At 39.3% G+C, this 18,040-nt stretch overlaps 2 protein-coding genes and 1 non-coding gene across 6 annotated transcripts; 1 reads left to right on the top strand and 2 right to left on the bottom strand.

Moving 5' to 3' along the window:
• Positions 1–1,245: 1,245 nt before the first annotated feature.
• btbd2a (BTB (POZ) domain containing 2a) lies at positions 1,246–7,823 on the top strand. 4 transcript variants are annotated; one of them, XM_077226449.1, is made up of 9 exons: positions 1,326–2,047; positions 2,231–2,350; positions 2,921–3,077; positions 3,306–3,411; positions 3,506–3,703; positions 5,617–5,809; positions 5,931–6,018; positions 6,227–6,373; positions 6,791–7,823. In XM_077226449.1, exons 1-9 carry the CDS (start codon positions 1,449–1,451, stop codon positions 6,950–6,952), a joined length of 1,770 nt encoding a protein of 589 aa, XP_077082564.1. In that variant the 5' UTR covers positions 1,326–1,448; the 3' UTR covers positions 6,953–7,823. The 4 variants fall into 4 exon arrangements, with proteins under 4 accessions (XP_077082568.1, XP_077082566.1, XP_077082564.1 ...); XM_077226450.1 differs by having other exon boundaries at positions 1,333–1,957; XM_077226453.1 differs by lacking the exon at positions 2,231–2,350 and having other exon boundaries at positions 1,246–1,957.
• A 1,144-nt stretch (positions 7,824–8,967) lies between these two features.
• LOC143735996 (elongation factor 2b-like) lies at positions 8,968–14,418 on the bottom strand. The gene is made up of 13 exons (XM_077226448.1): positions 14,295–14,418; positions 13,135–13,349; positions 12,792–12,973; positions 12,423–12,634; positions 12,107–12,285; positions 11,920–12,025; positions 11,476–11,728; positions 11,194–11,389; positions 10,725–11,091; positions 10,286–10,639; positions 9,866–10,048; positions 9,639–9,771; positions 8,968–9,553 (listed from the first exon to the last, which is right to left on the bottom strand). The coding sequence occupies exons 1-13, from the start codon at positions 14,295–14,297 to the stop codon at positions 9,360–9,362; spliced, it is 2,577 nt and encodes an 858-aa protein (XP_077082563.1). The 5' UTR covers positions 14,298–14,418; the 3' UTR covers positions 8,968–9,359.
• Positions 11,806–11,872, bottom strand: LOC143736393 (small nucleolar RNA SNORD37). Its single transcript, XR_013203424.1, has one exon. It is a non-coding gene; the product is annotated as a small nucleolar RNA SNORD37 (small nucleolar RNA).
• Positions 14,419–18,040: the final 3,622 nt, after the last annotated feature.

Here is an 18,040-nt window from a genome sequence, read left to right as displayed (position 1 = left end):
TCATTCAAGAGGTTCGTTCAAAACTACTGATTCATTAAACAAGTGAAGTCTTTATGAGTGAACGAGTCATTGAATTAATTAAATTCTTCCAAAATAAATTAGAATCAGCAGTTTAAATTATTTATCAGAATTCTTATATTAGAATAGAATACAACTACATGTTTAGTTAGCAACATGTTTTAAAAAAGCTCCAATGTCTGTATGGGACCATCCTCAAAACAAAAATATCATTATAAGATGATAAACATCACATCTCAACCCATTAAAGTAAAGGGGCATGTCAAAATTATTATGTAGCTATGCTACAATCGCAGATTATTATCCAAATTATTTTGAGTTTTAGAATGCAAATTAGCTTTCCTTTCCCTTAGAAGTGGATTATTCACCTTTAAATGTTAGTTGTTGATTTTCAAAGCACTAAACTGAAAGGTAGCCATCCAAAACATTCTACAGTTTTTCTACTTTAACCTTAAGACAAATGTAATTAAAATGTTTGTGTGACCTTTTAAATTCTGGATGCACCACATATACAGAGGCTTACACAATTTATCTTAAAATTTGGCCAAAATTACACAGGTAATATCTCTAAGCAGAGATTCTGTAAAATGAAGAGTTTGTGCCACACACAATTCATAAATGTTCTTTGACATTTAATGTCTTAGTACTTGTTGTAGTACTTGATGTCTTAGTAAAAATTGTTTGGAAGAAACATGAAATATATTGTTATTATAGAAGATTTTATATTTAAATAAATATGAAAAGTAATTGAAAGCAAAAAAAACAAAAAACAAAAACAGAAAAAAGCAAATTATAAACAAATATAATTATATTGTAATTGCCATTACAAAAAGTGCTCTTGTCAATTCCTGTTATGTGACAGGCTATTATTACACTGGTTTGCAGTAAGATTTTATACTAAACAAAAAACAAAATGAAAAGCAAAGTCAGAATATATTTTATTATAAAAAAAACTTTATTTAATTTTACCTAAATCACTATTTAAAATTCATATATATTTCCAGGGTTTCCATTACTGTGGGGACCATATAAGTTATCATTCTCATAACAAATTCTATAAAATAAATAAATCATATTGAATATAAAAATAAAATAAAAAATTAAGCAAAAACTATTCATATAGTTTTTTAATCAGTTACTCTTCTCATATGGTTTAACAGAATAGGTTTAAAACACTCAATTGTTGACATGTGGGAAATGCTTCCATGCCTCTTTCCACATTTATACACTTCCTAGAATGTAAAATTTCCACGAACACCTGCCTCCTCTCCTCTCCGATAAAGCGTCATCTAGAGAATAAAACTGTCACATCCTAAGCATGAAGAGAGACTAAAATTAATTATAGTCAGGAAGGCCAAGCTAATTAAAAGGGGCTCGATGATGTTCAAGGCTCTCGTGGGAAGGCAGTCATTTGGCCAGAATTTCTGGTTATGCGCTGTTGTGTATGTTTATTCCAGCAAAGCCTGCAGTGTTCACCATCCAAGATGGCTGCGGGTGAAAGCAATAGCCGATCCTCGTGTTTAAACTTGTCTAATTCGGGGCCTCTTGGTAATGCACCGCCGAGCAACAGCGCCCATTCTTCACCCGCGAGCAACGGGGGATCCATGGGTGCAGCCGGGGTGATCAACCGGAGCGCGGGGAACTCGAACCCCCAGTCAGGGCCTGAAAACGGCGGAGGCGCCGAGTCTGCGGTGAGAAGCACGCCGAGCGCACAGAACCCTGCCCGGCAGCCGGTCGTTCAGAGCGGAGCGACTTCAGGCGCTGCGTCAAACATGACGGCGACATCATCATCATCCTCCTCATCATCCTCATCCGCGTCTACCGCATCCGCAGACGCGTCCGCCGCCGTGCCCTCGCTTCCCAGCAGCCCGGCTTCGGTTTTGGTTTATCGAGAGCCGGTCTACAACTGGCAAGCGACAAAAAGTACAGTGAAAGAAAGGTTTGCATTTTTGTTTAACAACGAAGTGCTAAGTGACGTCCATTTTTTGGTTGGGAAGGGAATGGGAGTGCAGCGCATTCCAGCGCACAGGTAGGGATGAATAGCGGTATGTTTTATGTTTTATTAGAGTCTTATTTTGTATATTGCTATAAAAAGCTTATGCCAAACTCTCCCGCTCGTTTAATAAATTAAAGCATTTAATACGGCGAGGATAAATCCATATTTAATCCTCAACTGGCCGTGTTTACAGCCCGATCCCGTTGCTCTTCGCAGATTTGCTCTCGCTGTGGGAAGTGCCGTCTTTGATGCCATGTTCAACGGTGGCATGGCAACAACGTCGACCGAAATTGAACTGCCAGATGTGGAACCGGCTGCATTTCTAGCCCTTCTCAAGTAAGAATGGGCCGCGTAATGCTTCGCTGCACGCTTAATGCTCTGTCCTGCTCTTCTGTGTGTTGACCCCTATTGTCGTAACGTCCTTCAGGTGCCCTCTGCCATTGAACTGCAGTCGGCAGACACTTACAAACGTTTATCATGGCATTATATAATACACCAGTGGTTTCCACCGATATATCACACAGTTACTGTTGCTACTTATCTCCTACAACAGTGCAAGAAGCTTTTGGGTTCTTTGTTAGTTTTTAAGTTTTAAACAATTGTGGTGGCTATAACTATGATAATTTGGTGGAAATCATTACCATGGTAAATGTTTGTCAAGGGAAAATGAAACAGAATTTTAAAATAGACACTGTGGACTGAAGTAGTCTCATACCACTATTAAAACACGGATCAATATATGTCTATCACTATCAGTCTATTTATATCTGTCTGCCCAATGTTCTGTTCGGTATAGTCTGTTTATCGTTTTGACTGTCTGTCTATCTATCTGTCTGATAGCTTGGTTATATGTTTTTCTGTGAATCTGTCAGTCTATAATTGTTTTTTTCCCTTTTGCAAATACAGATTTTTATACTCAGATGAAGTGCAAATTGGACCAGAGACCGTTATGACCACACTGTACACAGCCAAAAAGTACGCAGTACCTGCACTCGAGGCCCACTGCGTCGAATTCTTGAAGAAAAATCTACGTGCTGACAATGCGTTTATGTTGCTTACCCAGGTAATCGCAGGGGCTTTTGTCCGATTTCATGTTCACACTGGAACTGACATATAGAACGCCACCTTTGTTTCGAGTTTGTTCTCCCGGCAGTCTTGAGTTCCCATGTTTGACAGCTCCCTTTCAAATTCTAGTAAACAGAGCCTGGAGCTTACTGGGTGTGCTTGTTGTCTGCTTTTTGTGCACAATCTATTATAGATTACATGAAAACATGGTTCTTTTTGCTTTCAGGCACGGCTTTTTGACGAGCCCCAGCTGGCTAGTCTCTGCTTAGAAAATATCGACAAGAACACGGCTGATGCACTAGCCGCCGAGGGCTTCACAGATATTGACCTTGGTATTGCTCTTAAGTATCATCTGCTAAAATATCACAACAAAATACAATCAAAAGTGTGTTAGAAATAGAGCGTTTTATGTTCCCTCCTGTGCAGACACGCTCATGGCAGTCCTGGAGAGAGACACGCTGGGTGTACGGGAAGTGCGTCTCTTCGTGGCTGCGGTTCGCTGGGCGGACGCAGAGGCCCAAAGGCAACAGTTACAGCCCACGCCGGAGAACAAGCGTAGAGTGTTGGGAAAATCACTTTCCCTTATCCGCTTCCCGCTCATGACTATTGAAGAGTTTGCGGCAGGTAATTTCCATTGGTTTTACCTTGATGTCGGTGTACCAACTAATAAAAGTATTTGTATTGTGCCAGTTATTAAATTATGAAACAAAATTTCCAGAATGTTTTTCTAAAAAAAAAGTGGATCTGCAGTATTTCACTTGACAGTCTAAGCCAGGGGTCGGCAACCTTTTAGTCATGAAGTGCCATTTTTAAGTTTCTTAGTCAATCAACCCCACCCCCACCCCCTCCCATGTATGAATAGACAGAAACATATTTTAAATATTCATAATGGCTAACATAGGAATATCACGGAACCTTAAATTTTCTTAAAATTTGCTTTACATTTGTCAAAATCCTTTGTTTGTTTTCAGGTTTAAATTAAACTTTGAAGAACAGATTTCCAATGGGCCTATTCCTGGTCATTCATGCGTTTTAACGGATCAGATAGCTATTCGTTTTGTTAAAACTGTTCCATTTACACTTGGCAACATAAATGTGTTTCCGCAAAAAGAATATAAATCTAATCTTCAATTCCCACGCTATATGCAAATTTAACGTCAGAGAAAGCAAGATATGAGCTTCATTGTATTGATCATTAGCTAATTTCAAGATCAAAGACCCCAATTGGAGAGAGAGCATCATCAGCACTGGTAAGATAATTTAGTGTCACTACCCCAGGGGTTGACATTAACACCTGCCAACCCGTGTAACGCAGTCACTCTTACTAGCCACTTTGGCGGGTTAAACTTTATAATATATAAATTTTTCAATTGTAGTATTTTAAAAAGGCATCTTAAACAATAAACTAAGTGTAGCGTTGTCAAAAATATAGATTTTTTCGATATATATCGATACTGAAATGAGTGAAATCTTCTGTATCTGAAACGCTTCCAGTGGGTAATTTTCAACAGAATAGATACACGATACCAGCTGCGCTTTCTCGCTCTCATCTCTCCGTCAGCGAGTTGAAACAAACCCGCCTTCCCTCTCTTACTCGTTTCATTCCCTCTGGATGAATATTGTTGATGTTGCCGGGCTTGAATTTGCCGTGGGATTGCGCGTATTGCGCATAATCTTACTGATTCCCGCAGATTTTGTCCCCCGCATAAAGCCATGTTAAGTTCGTTTTCGCTGCCTTATTTCACTTAAACAGTCTAGTACACACAAAATAATGTCAAAATGCCTGTCTTGGTGAGTATTCACGTAAACAGTCAGTTATGTTTTAAGTGAATGTAAAGTTGAGGGAAAAAAACGCATGTGTAACAGTATAAGGGATCGGATCGGATTTGCACCAATGCGTGCTGCAGTAGCGCTGTCATATCAGGGTACTAGCTCCGTCATAACAAGCTCTCGCCTGTTTAGTTTTTACCATGTAAGGAGGACAATCAAATGCATTTTGTCCAGTTTCATCTGTAATATGAAAAAATCCCCTCTCTTTGTCTTTTCGTGATTAGATAGGTATATGATCAAAGAAAACATATGAAGTGACCAGGTACACATGAACTGAGTTTCCACATGCATCAGCCAATTTGATTTGTGTGGAATGTTTAATAGAATTCAATATACTTTGTTGAATATCTGAAATTTATAGCATTGACTATGTACAGCGGAACATGCTGTCAGTCAGTAACTTGTGTGCACGCGATGCGCAGTGGTCGGGCTAATAGTTCTATCAGAGCTGCGTGCTTTCATTGACTTGCGCAGTTTAATTCTAACACTTTAATATTATTTATAACTCCTAACTTCATAAAACAAGCTGTTACTTTGAGGAATGGTTACCTCAAAATGTATGAATTAAATGCATATACCTCTCTCTTTTGCTCACGTGCCAGCGATTACTCCTCTGCTTGCTAAAGGTTGCCGACTGCCGGTCTAAGCTAACAGAATTCCTGAGTTGCAACAGCCATAGCACTAAACCTTGTCAATGTGTGCGATAGGTCCAGCTCAGTCTGGTATACTCACAGACCGGGAGGTGGTGAGTTTGTTCCTGCATTTTACGGTCAATCCGAAACCACATGTGGAGTTTATTGACCGGCCTCGCTGTTGCCTCCGTGGGAAAGAGTGCAGCATTACACGTTTCAGTCAGGTGGAGAGCCGCTGGGGCTACAGTGGAACCAGTGACCGCATCCGGTAAGCGTGTGTTTTTAAAACCATCGGCAGAAAAAGTGATGTTGAAAGGGAACATGTGAAGTTGATTCTACCCATTTTATTTATCTGATATAGGGGAAATGCTAATAACTGTTGTGCGCAGGTTTTCGGTGAACCGCAGAATATTTGTGGTGGGATTTGGGCTCTATGGGTCCATACATGGTCCAACTGACTATCAGGTCAACATCCAGGTGAGAAGCAATTTCATTAATTTTGATTCCAAGTCCATGAATCTTGGTTTTTGGCTAGAAAAGGCTACAATAAAAAAAGCAGATTTTATGCTGCAAGTCTTGCTGTGCAATGAATTTTGTTTTGTTTTGTGCTTAAAGCTTTTTACTCAGAAGTATGAAAATGTGACGGTAGGCAAGTGGTAACGGTGCATGTTTTCCTCTAATATAGATCATACATACAGACAGCAACACAGTTCTCGGTCAGAATGACACAGGCTTCAGCTGCGATGGAACAGCCAGTACCTTCCGAGTCATGTTCAAGGAGCCTGTGGAAATTCTGCCTAGCGTCAACTACATTGCCTGCGCCACCCTCAAGGTAAAACAGTCTCGGAATTAGAGTTTGCTTGTCTTTTAGCTTTTAGGTAATTTATGTGCAATTATGCTATTGTAAATGCCACATGCCACTGACATCAAATCGTGGTTCATTGTGTCGAAAATCAGTAATTTCAATAGGAATCTGCATGAAGGGTTGTTCTCATGTGGATGAATGATGTCCCGAAGCATATTTTGCATTTGGTTCAATTTTTTGCTGAATTTGCTGTGTTTGGTTTGATTTCTGCTGAGTTGTGTTTTATTTATGGCTTAAGTTCTTGACTGCACCCTTAGATCCCTTAAACCCCTCTGTTACTTAAGAATAAGCGTAATTACAAAGAATAATTCACAATATACTTAATTTAATCATTCATATTTCATGAATTTTAAATGAACTTTTGATGGGTTCATGCTTTTGCAGGGACCAGACTCTCATTATGGGACCAAGGGGATGCGTAAAGTCACACACGAAGCCCCCGCTACTGGTACCAAGACCTGCTTTACATTCTGCTACGCTGCAGGCAACAACAACGGCACTTCTGTAGAGGATGGACAAATCCCAGAGGTCATCTTCTACACATAATGACCAAGCAGAATCATCTCATGATTGAGGACTTTTGCATTGCATTTTGTGGCCAATTCACCGGTCTCTATGTAGACCGGCGACCAAATACTGATCTCTCATTTCTAAAGGCTTTTTGTTTTTAAGATTTGAAGCATGAGAATTCAGTCCTTCAAAGTGTACTTAGGGTACAGTTTCTGTTTCATCCCAAGTAGCACCTCATAGTACCACTTCGATGTTATGACCAGCCAATGTCATTGCTAATTAATGAACAAATAGCTGAACTCAGTCATTGCAATGATCTACTACAGGTACAGTTCAGTAACTCTATAGAAGGCAACTTTCTTCCATTTGTCCGTTTATTTGAATGTTGACAACAGGTGTTTCTTTTGGTCCCATGTTTGACCCTTGATTGTTCAATAATTATCAGTCCTTCAAATCGCACTGATGCACTTCAGCTCCAGGCGCAACAGCAAGTTTGGGGAAAGTACACTACATCTTGATTAAGACTTAAAATCAGTGTAAAATTGACTGTTATGTAACTGTTTTGAGTGGCCTGCACCCCTTGATAGAGGTGAAATTTGATTTCTTTGATGGCAGTGTGAACAGTAGATGTTTATGTTTTTACCATAGTTGCCCATCTTGTTAATAGTGAAAAACACAAGAGCACTTGCATTCACAATGCCACTATGTATAAAATCTTTAAAGTATTGACTGCAGTGAAATACTGAACACATTTCTGCTACAGAATTTGCATATTTTCTTGAGATGTTGATATAAGGAAGATGAACAGGAAACAGCTTCTTGAATGTACCAATGCTTACCTTGTAAGCGCTGTAAATATAATGTCCTCGTCTTGTTTCTGTATGTTTAATTAAAGTCTGCACCCCTAGTTTGGGTCAAAATGGATCAATTTATGCAGAATACACTATAGCGAATACTAACAATTTAAAGTAAAAAGTTGAATCTTGGGTTTCTTCTTGAAAGTCTTTAGGTCTTTTTACCCATCAAGTCAGACTGCTTTGAAACTAGAGCACCTGTCATGTTTGCCTATTCTTGTTCCAATGATATACTAAACATGCAATATGTACTAAATGTGATTGCCTTGGCAGGACATGGAGTTAAAATTGACATGCAATCGATCAACTTTAACTAATAGACCTTAAAGTAGACCACATGTTTTACATGGCACAAAAAAACTGGGAGGGATAGAACTGCCTTTAAGTTAAAACAACTTAAAAGATGAGACCGTATACATTATTTCATGCATCAAATGACTGAAATCCTAGAAGACCTGGATTAATTTAAAATGTAAACCAAAGACAGCTTATAATAACCCTGAATATAGAAATGCACACAAATAAGTGATGACACATTATGCGCACATACTTTCTGACTTTAGTTTATAAAAACCTAACCACTTAAAGCAGTGGTTCTAAAACTTTTTCGGTCATTCCCAACTTTGGACAAGGGGAAATTTTCAAGCCCCACCTGCCAACATCGCCACAACAAAAATGCTAATGAAATACACAAGCTTAAAATGTTCCAATTTATTGAAGTAACAAGTAGTATCAGTATAGTAAAAAGTTGTATCTAAATACAAACTAACTATCTACATCAATTAACAGCAAGTTCAAAAATAAAGAAAATCAAAGTGCAGTTGTGTCAAAATTTGTATCGCCCCTTTGTATTGATTTAATTACTTAAATAGGCTATACATAATAATGAGCGTTATATTGGCACACTCAAGCGCACGCATAAAGCTTGCCACAAAGAACTGGCAAAAGTAATGATTATGAATGTGTAAAAAATAGCAAGGATACATTTAATTGTTTATTAATAAAATGGTGTTTTCTGCGGCGCTGCAAAGACGAAGTTGACGATGCGGACTCGCCATCAACGAATAAATCTATAAAGGTATTAAAAAGGAAAATTTCCTCCCGTTTGGCACACCCCACCTGCCACGTCTCTATTCCTCACCAGTGGGGCGCGCCCCACACTTTGAGAACCACTGACTTAAAGAAAGAGACATTGAATTGCTGATCAAATATGCTTTATATTTCAGTCTTGCAGTCAAAGGCTTCCAAATTTCCAGAAATACACTAACTTGGAGATAGATTGCTAATATCTTTAATATTACAGCTACAGAATGTCCATGTTAGTATACAGGTTATGTACACAGTACATAAATTGTAAAATATATAGTTTAAATATACATTTTCCAATTCATTACATTTGAGTTTTAGCACAAAACGTCAACTTGAAATTCCACTAGGAACTGAGAAAAGCCACCATTAGCCTGCTGGTCTATCATAAAGATGCATGCAAATGCATCTTAAAAACAATGGTCATTTTGTTTTAGTTCATGTAAACAATCTCCTAGTGTTCTTGTCTGGTCCCTATATGAGGGAGAAAGAGGAATGCAAATCTACAATTTGTCTAAGTAATTGTCTAAAGCTGGAATGCCTTCTTTGAGCCCCTTGCGTTTTCGTGTGTCAGCCACAACCTGGGCAGGCTTAGTGTTAGCTTCCATGGGGTCTCCAGGCAGGATCTGCCAATGGTCAAACACACACTGTGGGAAAGCCTGGCCGGATGTGTTGGAGCGAAGGTCAGCTGTGAAACCTGTGTAAAGATGACAGTTTAGGCTTTGTAACTTAAAATGCATTTAAGAGAGAAGACAACAAAAAGGTCTTTATGCTTCACTCACCAAATGACTCGTTGACAGGCAGGTAGGCTTTGACCACAAACATAGGTGTTCCCATAACCTGGGACTCCTCAAATACAAGCCCACGCTTCCTGTTCAGTACACCATAGATACCACCAACAACTGACTCTGGGCACTGTAGATGGATGGAAGTAAGGTTGTACAATTATGACAAGTATGGTAAAAACCAAAAGGAAAACAAGGCTTTAGTGTGTGAACCCCTTGCATACCTGAATCTCCACCAGGTACACAGGCTCAAGCAGTCTGGGCTCAGCTGTGAGCTGACAGGCATAAAGCACTCTGCGAGCTGTGGGAATGATCTGGCCACCACCGCGGTGGATTGCATCAGTGTGCAGGGTCACGTCATGGACATCAAAACGAACCCCACGCATGTTCTCCTCACACAAGACCCCCTAAAAAGCAAAAACACTTTTATGAGGCGCATTATGACTCATACTAAACCAAGGGTGTCTTGCTCCTGAAGTGCCATCTTCATGCAGAGTTGAACCCCAATTAAACACCAGCTAATCAAGGTCTTCAGGACTCAGTGTACAGGAGCAAAACTCTTCAATAAGGTGACCTTGGCCTTCAAGAAACAGTATAGGATATGCTTGCATAAAAATGTGTGGCTTTTAAATTAGCTTTCTTACCTCTTTAGTGGCCCATTGAAATCCCGCCACCACACTATCCTTGATCTCATTCAAGTATTGGACTCCCTTGGTCACATCCACCAAGAGGTTGGGCCCAGTTCCATCAGGGCCAAAGCACCAGATCTTACGAGCTTCTGTGACTTCCCACTCATACTTATCGGCAAGGTAACGGGCACGGGCCTTCATCTCCTGCCTGGCAGTGACTTCACCCTTATCAATATCTTCAGGAAGACCCTCGGACAGAGGACGGGCTTTCATGAAGAGACGATTGTGCTTGTTTGGGGACTTAGAAAGGCACATTTGTTTGGACTCATCACTGACAGTCTCTCTGTATGAGACAACTGGATCTGATTTCTGCAAAGCAGAAACAGCAGCTTATTAAAGACTGTATGAATATTATATTGCTCCAATTGCGCAACTCGAAATAAGTCAACAGTACCTTGAGGGGAATGCAGGCATGGTCCTCTTCGAGGTCCTTCAGACAAATCTCCAAATGAAGCTCACCGGCTCCTGCAATGATATGCTCACCAGACTCCTCAATGATGCACTGCACCATGGGATCTGATTTGGCCAGACGCTTCAACCCTTCCACCAGTTTAGGGAGGTCAGCAGGGTTCTTGGCCTCTACTGCGACTCTCACAACAGGACTGACACTGAACTTCATCACACGCATATTGTGGGCTTGCTCGAAAGTTGTGATTGTTCCGGTCTTTACCAAAAACTGATCCACACCTACCAGACCCACAATGTTACCACAGGGTACATCCTCAATAGGCTCGACATAGCGGCCCATCATCAGAATGGTCCTGAAAGACAAAAATAGCCAAGTAATTTCCAATCTGAACTAGTAGTTGTTTTCGGTGACAAAACAGTTGCAAAAAAAAAAAAAAAAAAAAAAAAACACCAACCGTTGAATGGGTTTGATGTAAAGATCCTCCTTTTTTCCAGGAGTGAAGTTTGGCCCCATTATGCGAACCTTCAGGCCAGTGGACACAGAGCCAGAAAAGACACGACCAAAGGCATAGAAACGACCTTTGTCAGTGGTCGGAACCATCTTCGAGATGTACATCATGAGAGGTGCTTTGGGGTCGCAGTTCTTGATGCCTGAGAGAACCGAAGATTTAGACTATAACCAACCTTGCAAATTGTTTATTCTAGGAGAAATGCGAGTAGTTCCTAGCACAACATACCCATGGCAGCCTCATCATCTCCAGGTCCTTCATATAGCAGCTCACAGCGGTACTTCTGTGCAGTAACTGGTGAGGGCAGGTGGATTGTGATCATCTGAAGTAAAGCCTCTCCTGCCGGCAGCCAGCGACGCATCACAGCCTTTAACAGGGGCTTGCCCTCCTTCTCCTTGTCTTCAACATCTAGCTTAATGTCCAGCTTCTCAATTAGCTTAGCAATTTCCTCCTTCTTGAAGTTCATGACAGCATCAAATACCTACAGTGGGGAAATTTAGAGCTCCATATAATTTCTATATGCACATGGCAGACAAATCAATGTAGAGTTAACAGCCATATCAGACTGAGATTTTTCATCAATACAATCAGGTCAAAGTGAAGAATTTTTAAAATCATCATTAATGGCTTCAATAACAAATATAACACTGCCACTCAGTGCAGATTACTCACTTTGAAGATAGGATCCAGGATTAGTTGAGCAAAAGTCCTGGGAAGCTTCTTGCCATCTGGTGAGGTGGCAGACTTGCTGAACTTGCCAGAAGCAGGGTCAAAGTACCTACAAGCAATGGCCACAAGTGTTACATAAAGAAAGTCTACATTACATTCAGTGGTGTTCTGTTAGGTCATCCTTTCACACCTGTCTCCCCAAAGCTTCTTCATCATGTCCTCCACCTTCTTGCAACGCTCAGCTGGTCCCAGCTGGGCTTCACCCTTGGCAGCAAACTTCATCACGTACATCTCAGCAAACTGTTTCAACGTGAAGGCCCATCCATGCAGTCCAGATCCAAAGCCAACAGTACCAATGACTGGATCAATCTAAGAGCATGATGTAAAAATTAGAGGATTTACAAATATTTAGGACAGTCAATCGTAAATTCAACCCTGAGATATCACAGAACAATAAGTTCTTTTAAATTTTTAAAGGCCCCATGAACGAGCCATGAGGCACTCACCATAATGCTGCCCATGGGTCCATGCTCATCCTCACCATAGGTGGAAATAATCACGTTGACATTCTCAACAATGCGCTGGAAGGTCTGGTAAAGCTCTTCAGGGCCCAGCTGCAGCTCCAGCAGTGCACGGTCCATCTTGTTCATCATCAATACTGGCTTTATCCTCTCACCAATGGCTTGTCGAAGCACAGTCTCTGTCTGCACGCACACACCTGCAAGGACAGCGATTTTTGACATTTCAATAAATATTACACAGATTCAAGCAACATTTCAGAATGCCAGTGATTAGTCCTAATATCTTCTACCCTGCTGTCCAGTATTTCCAAAACACCACCATTTTAACATCACAATAACAATTTATGCACTTACCAGACACACAATCTACCACCACCAATGCTCCATCAGTGACACGCAGTGCAGCTGTAACCTCTGAAGAGAAGTCAACATGCCCAGGAGAGTCGATCAGATTAATGAGGAAGCCTAAGCCATCTTTGCATTGCTTAATGAAGGCCAAATCATTGTCATTGAGCTCATAGTACAAGGAGATGGCACTGTGGGGGCAAACAGGGATGTAATAAATCTCTCATAGTGTTCATGCGCACATGCATTTAATTCTCAATGTTGGTACATCGGCATTTAGACATTTATGTGTAACGATAGAATGGAAATGTTAAAACTCACATGGACTAGAATGAAAATGTTTAATACTCACGTGGATTTAATGGTGATGCAACGCTCCTGCTCATCCTTCCTTGTATCCGTGAATCGGGTCTCACCAGCACGAGCTGAGGCGATGATACCAGCTTTTGACACCAGCGAGTCAGTCAAAGTGGACTTCCCGTGATCGACGTGCGCAATCACAGACATGTTACGGATGTTAGACTTCTTGTCCATGATGCCACGGATCTGGTCTACTGTGAAGTTCACCTAAGGATGTGAAAACGGGTAAAATTCTAAATAAGGAACATTTTTAGTTTTAAATAAGGATATTCTCCTAAATGGGCACTCAGTCTCAAAAGTATTAATGGTTTTGGATGATACACCTACCTACCAGCCTAAATAAATGAAGGTATTAACAGTAAAGCCTTGTGATATTTCATTCCTTAGTTGCATCACAGCATGTGAAATACACACATTCATATAATGGTCTCTGCTGTCCTTAATCGGAACAAATTTCTAATTAAGTACTGGCTGTTGTATCAGGAAAAATGTTTGAGTTTAAATGCAGCTTTATTAAGATTTAACCTGACTGGCTAATAGCCCATGTGATCTCAAAAGTGTGGCATCAATGAGGGGATATTTAGAATGAAATTCCAATAGACCAATATATCAGAGTTGCTCACCTTGTGCAAGTGTACATTTACATATTGATATTCCTTTTAAATCTAATCATCAACTTTTACTTGCAAATTAAAAAAAAAAACACTGAATCTTCAAGGCATTACTGCAGACCGTGTCACTTTGGGCAAGCATTTCAAAAACTACAATGTCTGTTTTCACTGTTTTGCTGACATATAAACAGACCTAAGAATCAATAAAGCTGACAAAACCAGGGTAACAAAGCCAAGCAGCACAGCGGGTAAAAAGTGAAGTGATCTATGATATAGGTTCACAATTTCTCTACAAGCTAATAATGAATTAGAAATTATCAATTCATCTAACAATTCTTTTCATCAGTAACTGTCCATAAACTTTTCTTTACTAAGCAGGAGTTGAATGAAATGAGCCACTCCTGAAACACTTATCAGCATGTGTACAGCATCCTTACTGTTAAGTCAAACTCAGTGAATCCAAACACTTAAATCGCAACAAAATGTTAAACTTTAGAAGGTTATTAACGCATAAATTAAGTATTATCATATATCAACTTACCATTTTGCCTGATGTTTTTGGATTCGTTTAACGGCGAACCCAGTTTTTTTTCACCGCCAGCCACGTTGGGATACAGGCAGAAAGAGACCGATGACGTCAATGTTCATAAATATATATCAAGAGCGCGCCGAACGTAGTGTACGTAATGACGTCGGGCCGGTCGGGGCATTTCTCATTTAAAGCTGTAAAATCAGTTGATCGCTCCCTGACAAAGATGACAGAAAAATTATTTTCTTTTTAATGGTCGATCGAGATGGAGTTTTAATGGCCCGTGTTGATAATTAAATCCAGCGGCAGGGCATAGGCTACAATGCCGATAAAATACAATTTATTTCTCAAATGACATAGGCTAGCAAGGCCTACTCATCAAATGGCTACAAAAAATGGTTGCTTATTTTAAACACTCAGAATTCACTATATGTATGGAAATTGATCATTTAAATGTTTTGCTTAAACTGTTTCCTTCATATTTAGGCCTATTCAGTATAAAATGGGCATTCGAACAGAAGGTGGCGCCTCATCACTACATTCACTGTTGTAATTTCCCCTTAAAGTCTTGCATTCTGTTTTACACTTTTTATTTCCAACAAAACACACATGCAACATATAGAAAAAAACAAATGTTTCACATAGGCCTACAATGCTCTAAGCATTCCATGGCACCATAAAACATTAATACATTTTTTAACATCAGATAGGCCTATTGCATGTGAATGAAGAGGAAGAAAGAAAAAAGATTGGAAAAGGAAAAAATTTTGGAAAAGGAAAAAAGATTGGATTTTAAAGGAACTTATATTTAAATAGTGAGGCTTGGTTTTTCCATATGAAGTTAAATAAACTTGATTTTTTTAAAAGAAAAGAAAGGACTAGAATTACACTAGATGTAATTTCAGAATACAACTGCACTTACTTCCCTTTAAAGGGACAGTTCACCCAAAAATTAAAATTCTGTCAGTATTTTTGATGAAATCTGAGAGCTGGATCACTCCTCCATAGGCTTCTTCAGGGATTGAAACTTGCCGGCCCCGAAAAGTTATTAAAGACATCGTTAAAATAGTCCAAGTGACTACAGTGGCTCAATCTTAAGTTTATCAAGCGACGAGAATACTTTTTGTGCGCAAAAAAAACTAAAATAACGACTTTATTTCAACTATTCATTTCCTTCTCAGTGGGCCTCGAGTCAGTTCACGAGTTTAACAGCGTATGATCTGTTGTTGTACGTCACACGCATCACACACATGACCAGCGTCAGCCAATAGTGAGCCTACGTGTGACGTAGCTCTACGCAATCACACTACGTTAACTGACTAGAGGCCCATAAGAGAAGGAAATGAATAGTTGAAATAAAGTCGTTATTTTTGTTTGTTTTTGTGCACAAAAAGTATTCTCGTCACTTGATAAACTTAAGATTGAGCCACTGTAGTCACTTGGACTATTTTAAAAATGTCTTTAATAACTTTTCGAGGCCGGCAAGTTTCAATCCCTGAAGAAGCCTATGGACTAGTATGGAGGAGTGATCCAGCTCTGATCTTACGGAGTTGGAACAACATGAGGGTGAGTAAATACTGACAGAATTTTCATTTATGGATGTAACTACCTGTATCATTACATTCTAATTTATTTACCCTCAATGATGGCTTTGGCTCAGACGAAGATCTGTGGCCAGTTTGATTTGTCATCTCTTTGTATTTTAAGTCTTCACCAAACTTCTTTGTTTTGAGGAATTACGAATTCTTTGCACATTTACATGCCATCTTCTCTCCATCCGATCGTATAGTTTATGTTCATTAGGGAGCGAAGATCCTCTTCGGGGTCTTGAATGAATGCCTTACAGATGTCAATGTTGTTTAACATCTTCTCCTTCCTGCTCTTGTAGGGCATACAGCCTCAGGTTCCATCTATCTGTGATAGCGTTGTAAATTTCACAAGCAGTTGTAATTGGGAGAGCATGGAATTCTCGGTAGAGGTGAGTGATTCTAAATGGGATGTTAATCAAATATTTTGAAAGATCATATTCGATTAGCATTATTGTGTTTATGTGTTTTGAATGGGATTAAACAGTGAAATCTACTTTGCCAATATGTGCTATTATAACATTTTTTTTCTCCAAGATATTTTGACCTATTTATGAAAAGGTTACTGTACTGTCAAACAGATTAACCCTTCATGACATTATGATGTATTAAAAAGTCATGGTATTTATTTTACCTTTAAAAACAGGCTATGTTTGAAAACATTCAAATAAATGATTACGTTTTCGTTTTTAAAGTTGACTTTTTTGGAAAGGATGTAAACATAGAACCATCGTAAGAAAAAAATTCTAAGAACTTGAGACTTTTTAATGTTTTGTCATCTCAGACATCTTATTCATCATTTCCCCCTTTAACATTTTAAACTCAGGATGTTTAGCGCCCTCAAACCCCACAATAGAACCGGGCCTGTCTGAAAGATTCACATTCAGTGTCAGTCCTGTAACCCGCTTAAGCTGCTAGATAAACAATGTTACAGCTGGACTGAATATATGATTCAGCAGATTGCAGATTGGCTCGGGTTGTGCGTTTCCTTTGGAGCCAAGAGCGTCAAAGCAGCTTGACATGCATATAACCATGACAGATTTTGCATTTCAGAGCAAGAACGTTTCATTTCTAAAGACTTTGTGCTCTATTTTTGTTTGTCTGCGGGCTACTCTGTAGGTTCAAGTGGCTGGCACATCCAGATGGCTACAGCGCCCACGCCGATTGAATTTAAATGAGAGTAAATTGGTACACAAATGAATTTGAGCTCTTACCGTCTATGTGACAAAAACTTGTTAAAAAGACATCTGAGGTTTGAAACAAGTCAAGGTCACAGGGTTACTGTATACAACCATTTTTAACTGAACCGAGAAAATTTTGTTGTTTTTTTGACAGTGACATAATATAGGACACCATCAGTCTGTCTTGAGATGAAATCAAAGTGACAGAAAAGAGCAACTTGGTCAGGTGCATGAGCCTGAAAATTTTAGAATTTTTTTCATAATTGAAACAAAAAAAAGACTACAAAAGCTACAGGTAAAAAAACTGTTAACTGCATGGTAAGTTCCTTTATACAGTGAAAAACTGTAATAGATCTAATTGGATTGCCACAGGGATATGCCATGTAATTTTACAGTAAAATACTATTAACTGTAGTTTTTAGAAGTAAAAAAGAACAAGTCATCTTATAATTTACTGTGAAAAACCATAAATGGACATTCCCAGAATTCCGTATGTGACAGCCCCACATTTGGTGGTTTTTCATTGAAATAAGATTTTTCTTAAAAGGTGAAAGAAATTGTAGTCTGGCTCGACCCAGATTCCACTCCATTCCAGAATGAGCTCATCCCCAAAATGGCTTAATTATCATAGAGATGAAGGAAGTCAAGTTATATTGTTTTGGGTTTATCACATCCTGAGCAAATGGTCATAGAATAGGAATGGGCATGGGACACAGAGAACCATCTTAGACAAAGGGGTGTCTCAACTTCATTAACAAACAGACCACAGCTGTTACAACAAGAGCAACTTCATTTACATTAAGAGTGGTAAACTGTAATAGAATAAAAGGTTTAACATTTGTATGTTCTGGGTTCATTCTGATGCCGGTGAACCCAAGGTGCTTTGTGTACTTTGCCACTGATTTGCTGTAATAAACTTAATTTTTGAGATCTTTGACGTCCACGTAATTTTATCTTACATTTATGTACATTAGGGATTTTTATTACATCC

The sequence above is a fragment of the Siphateles boraxobius genome, unplaced genomic scaffold (genome assembly GCF_051911475.1).
Source record: "Siphateles boraxobius isolate OS27281-9 unplaced genomic scaffold, OSU_SipBor_1 13, whole genome shotgun sequence".
Taxonomy (NCBI): Eukaryota; Metazoa; Chordata; class Actinopteri; order Cypriniformes; family Leuciscidae; genus Siphateles; species Siphateles boraxobius.
This window is presented reverse-complemented; position numbering and strand designations above follow the sequence as displayed.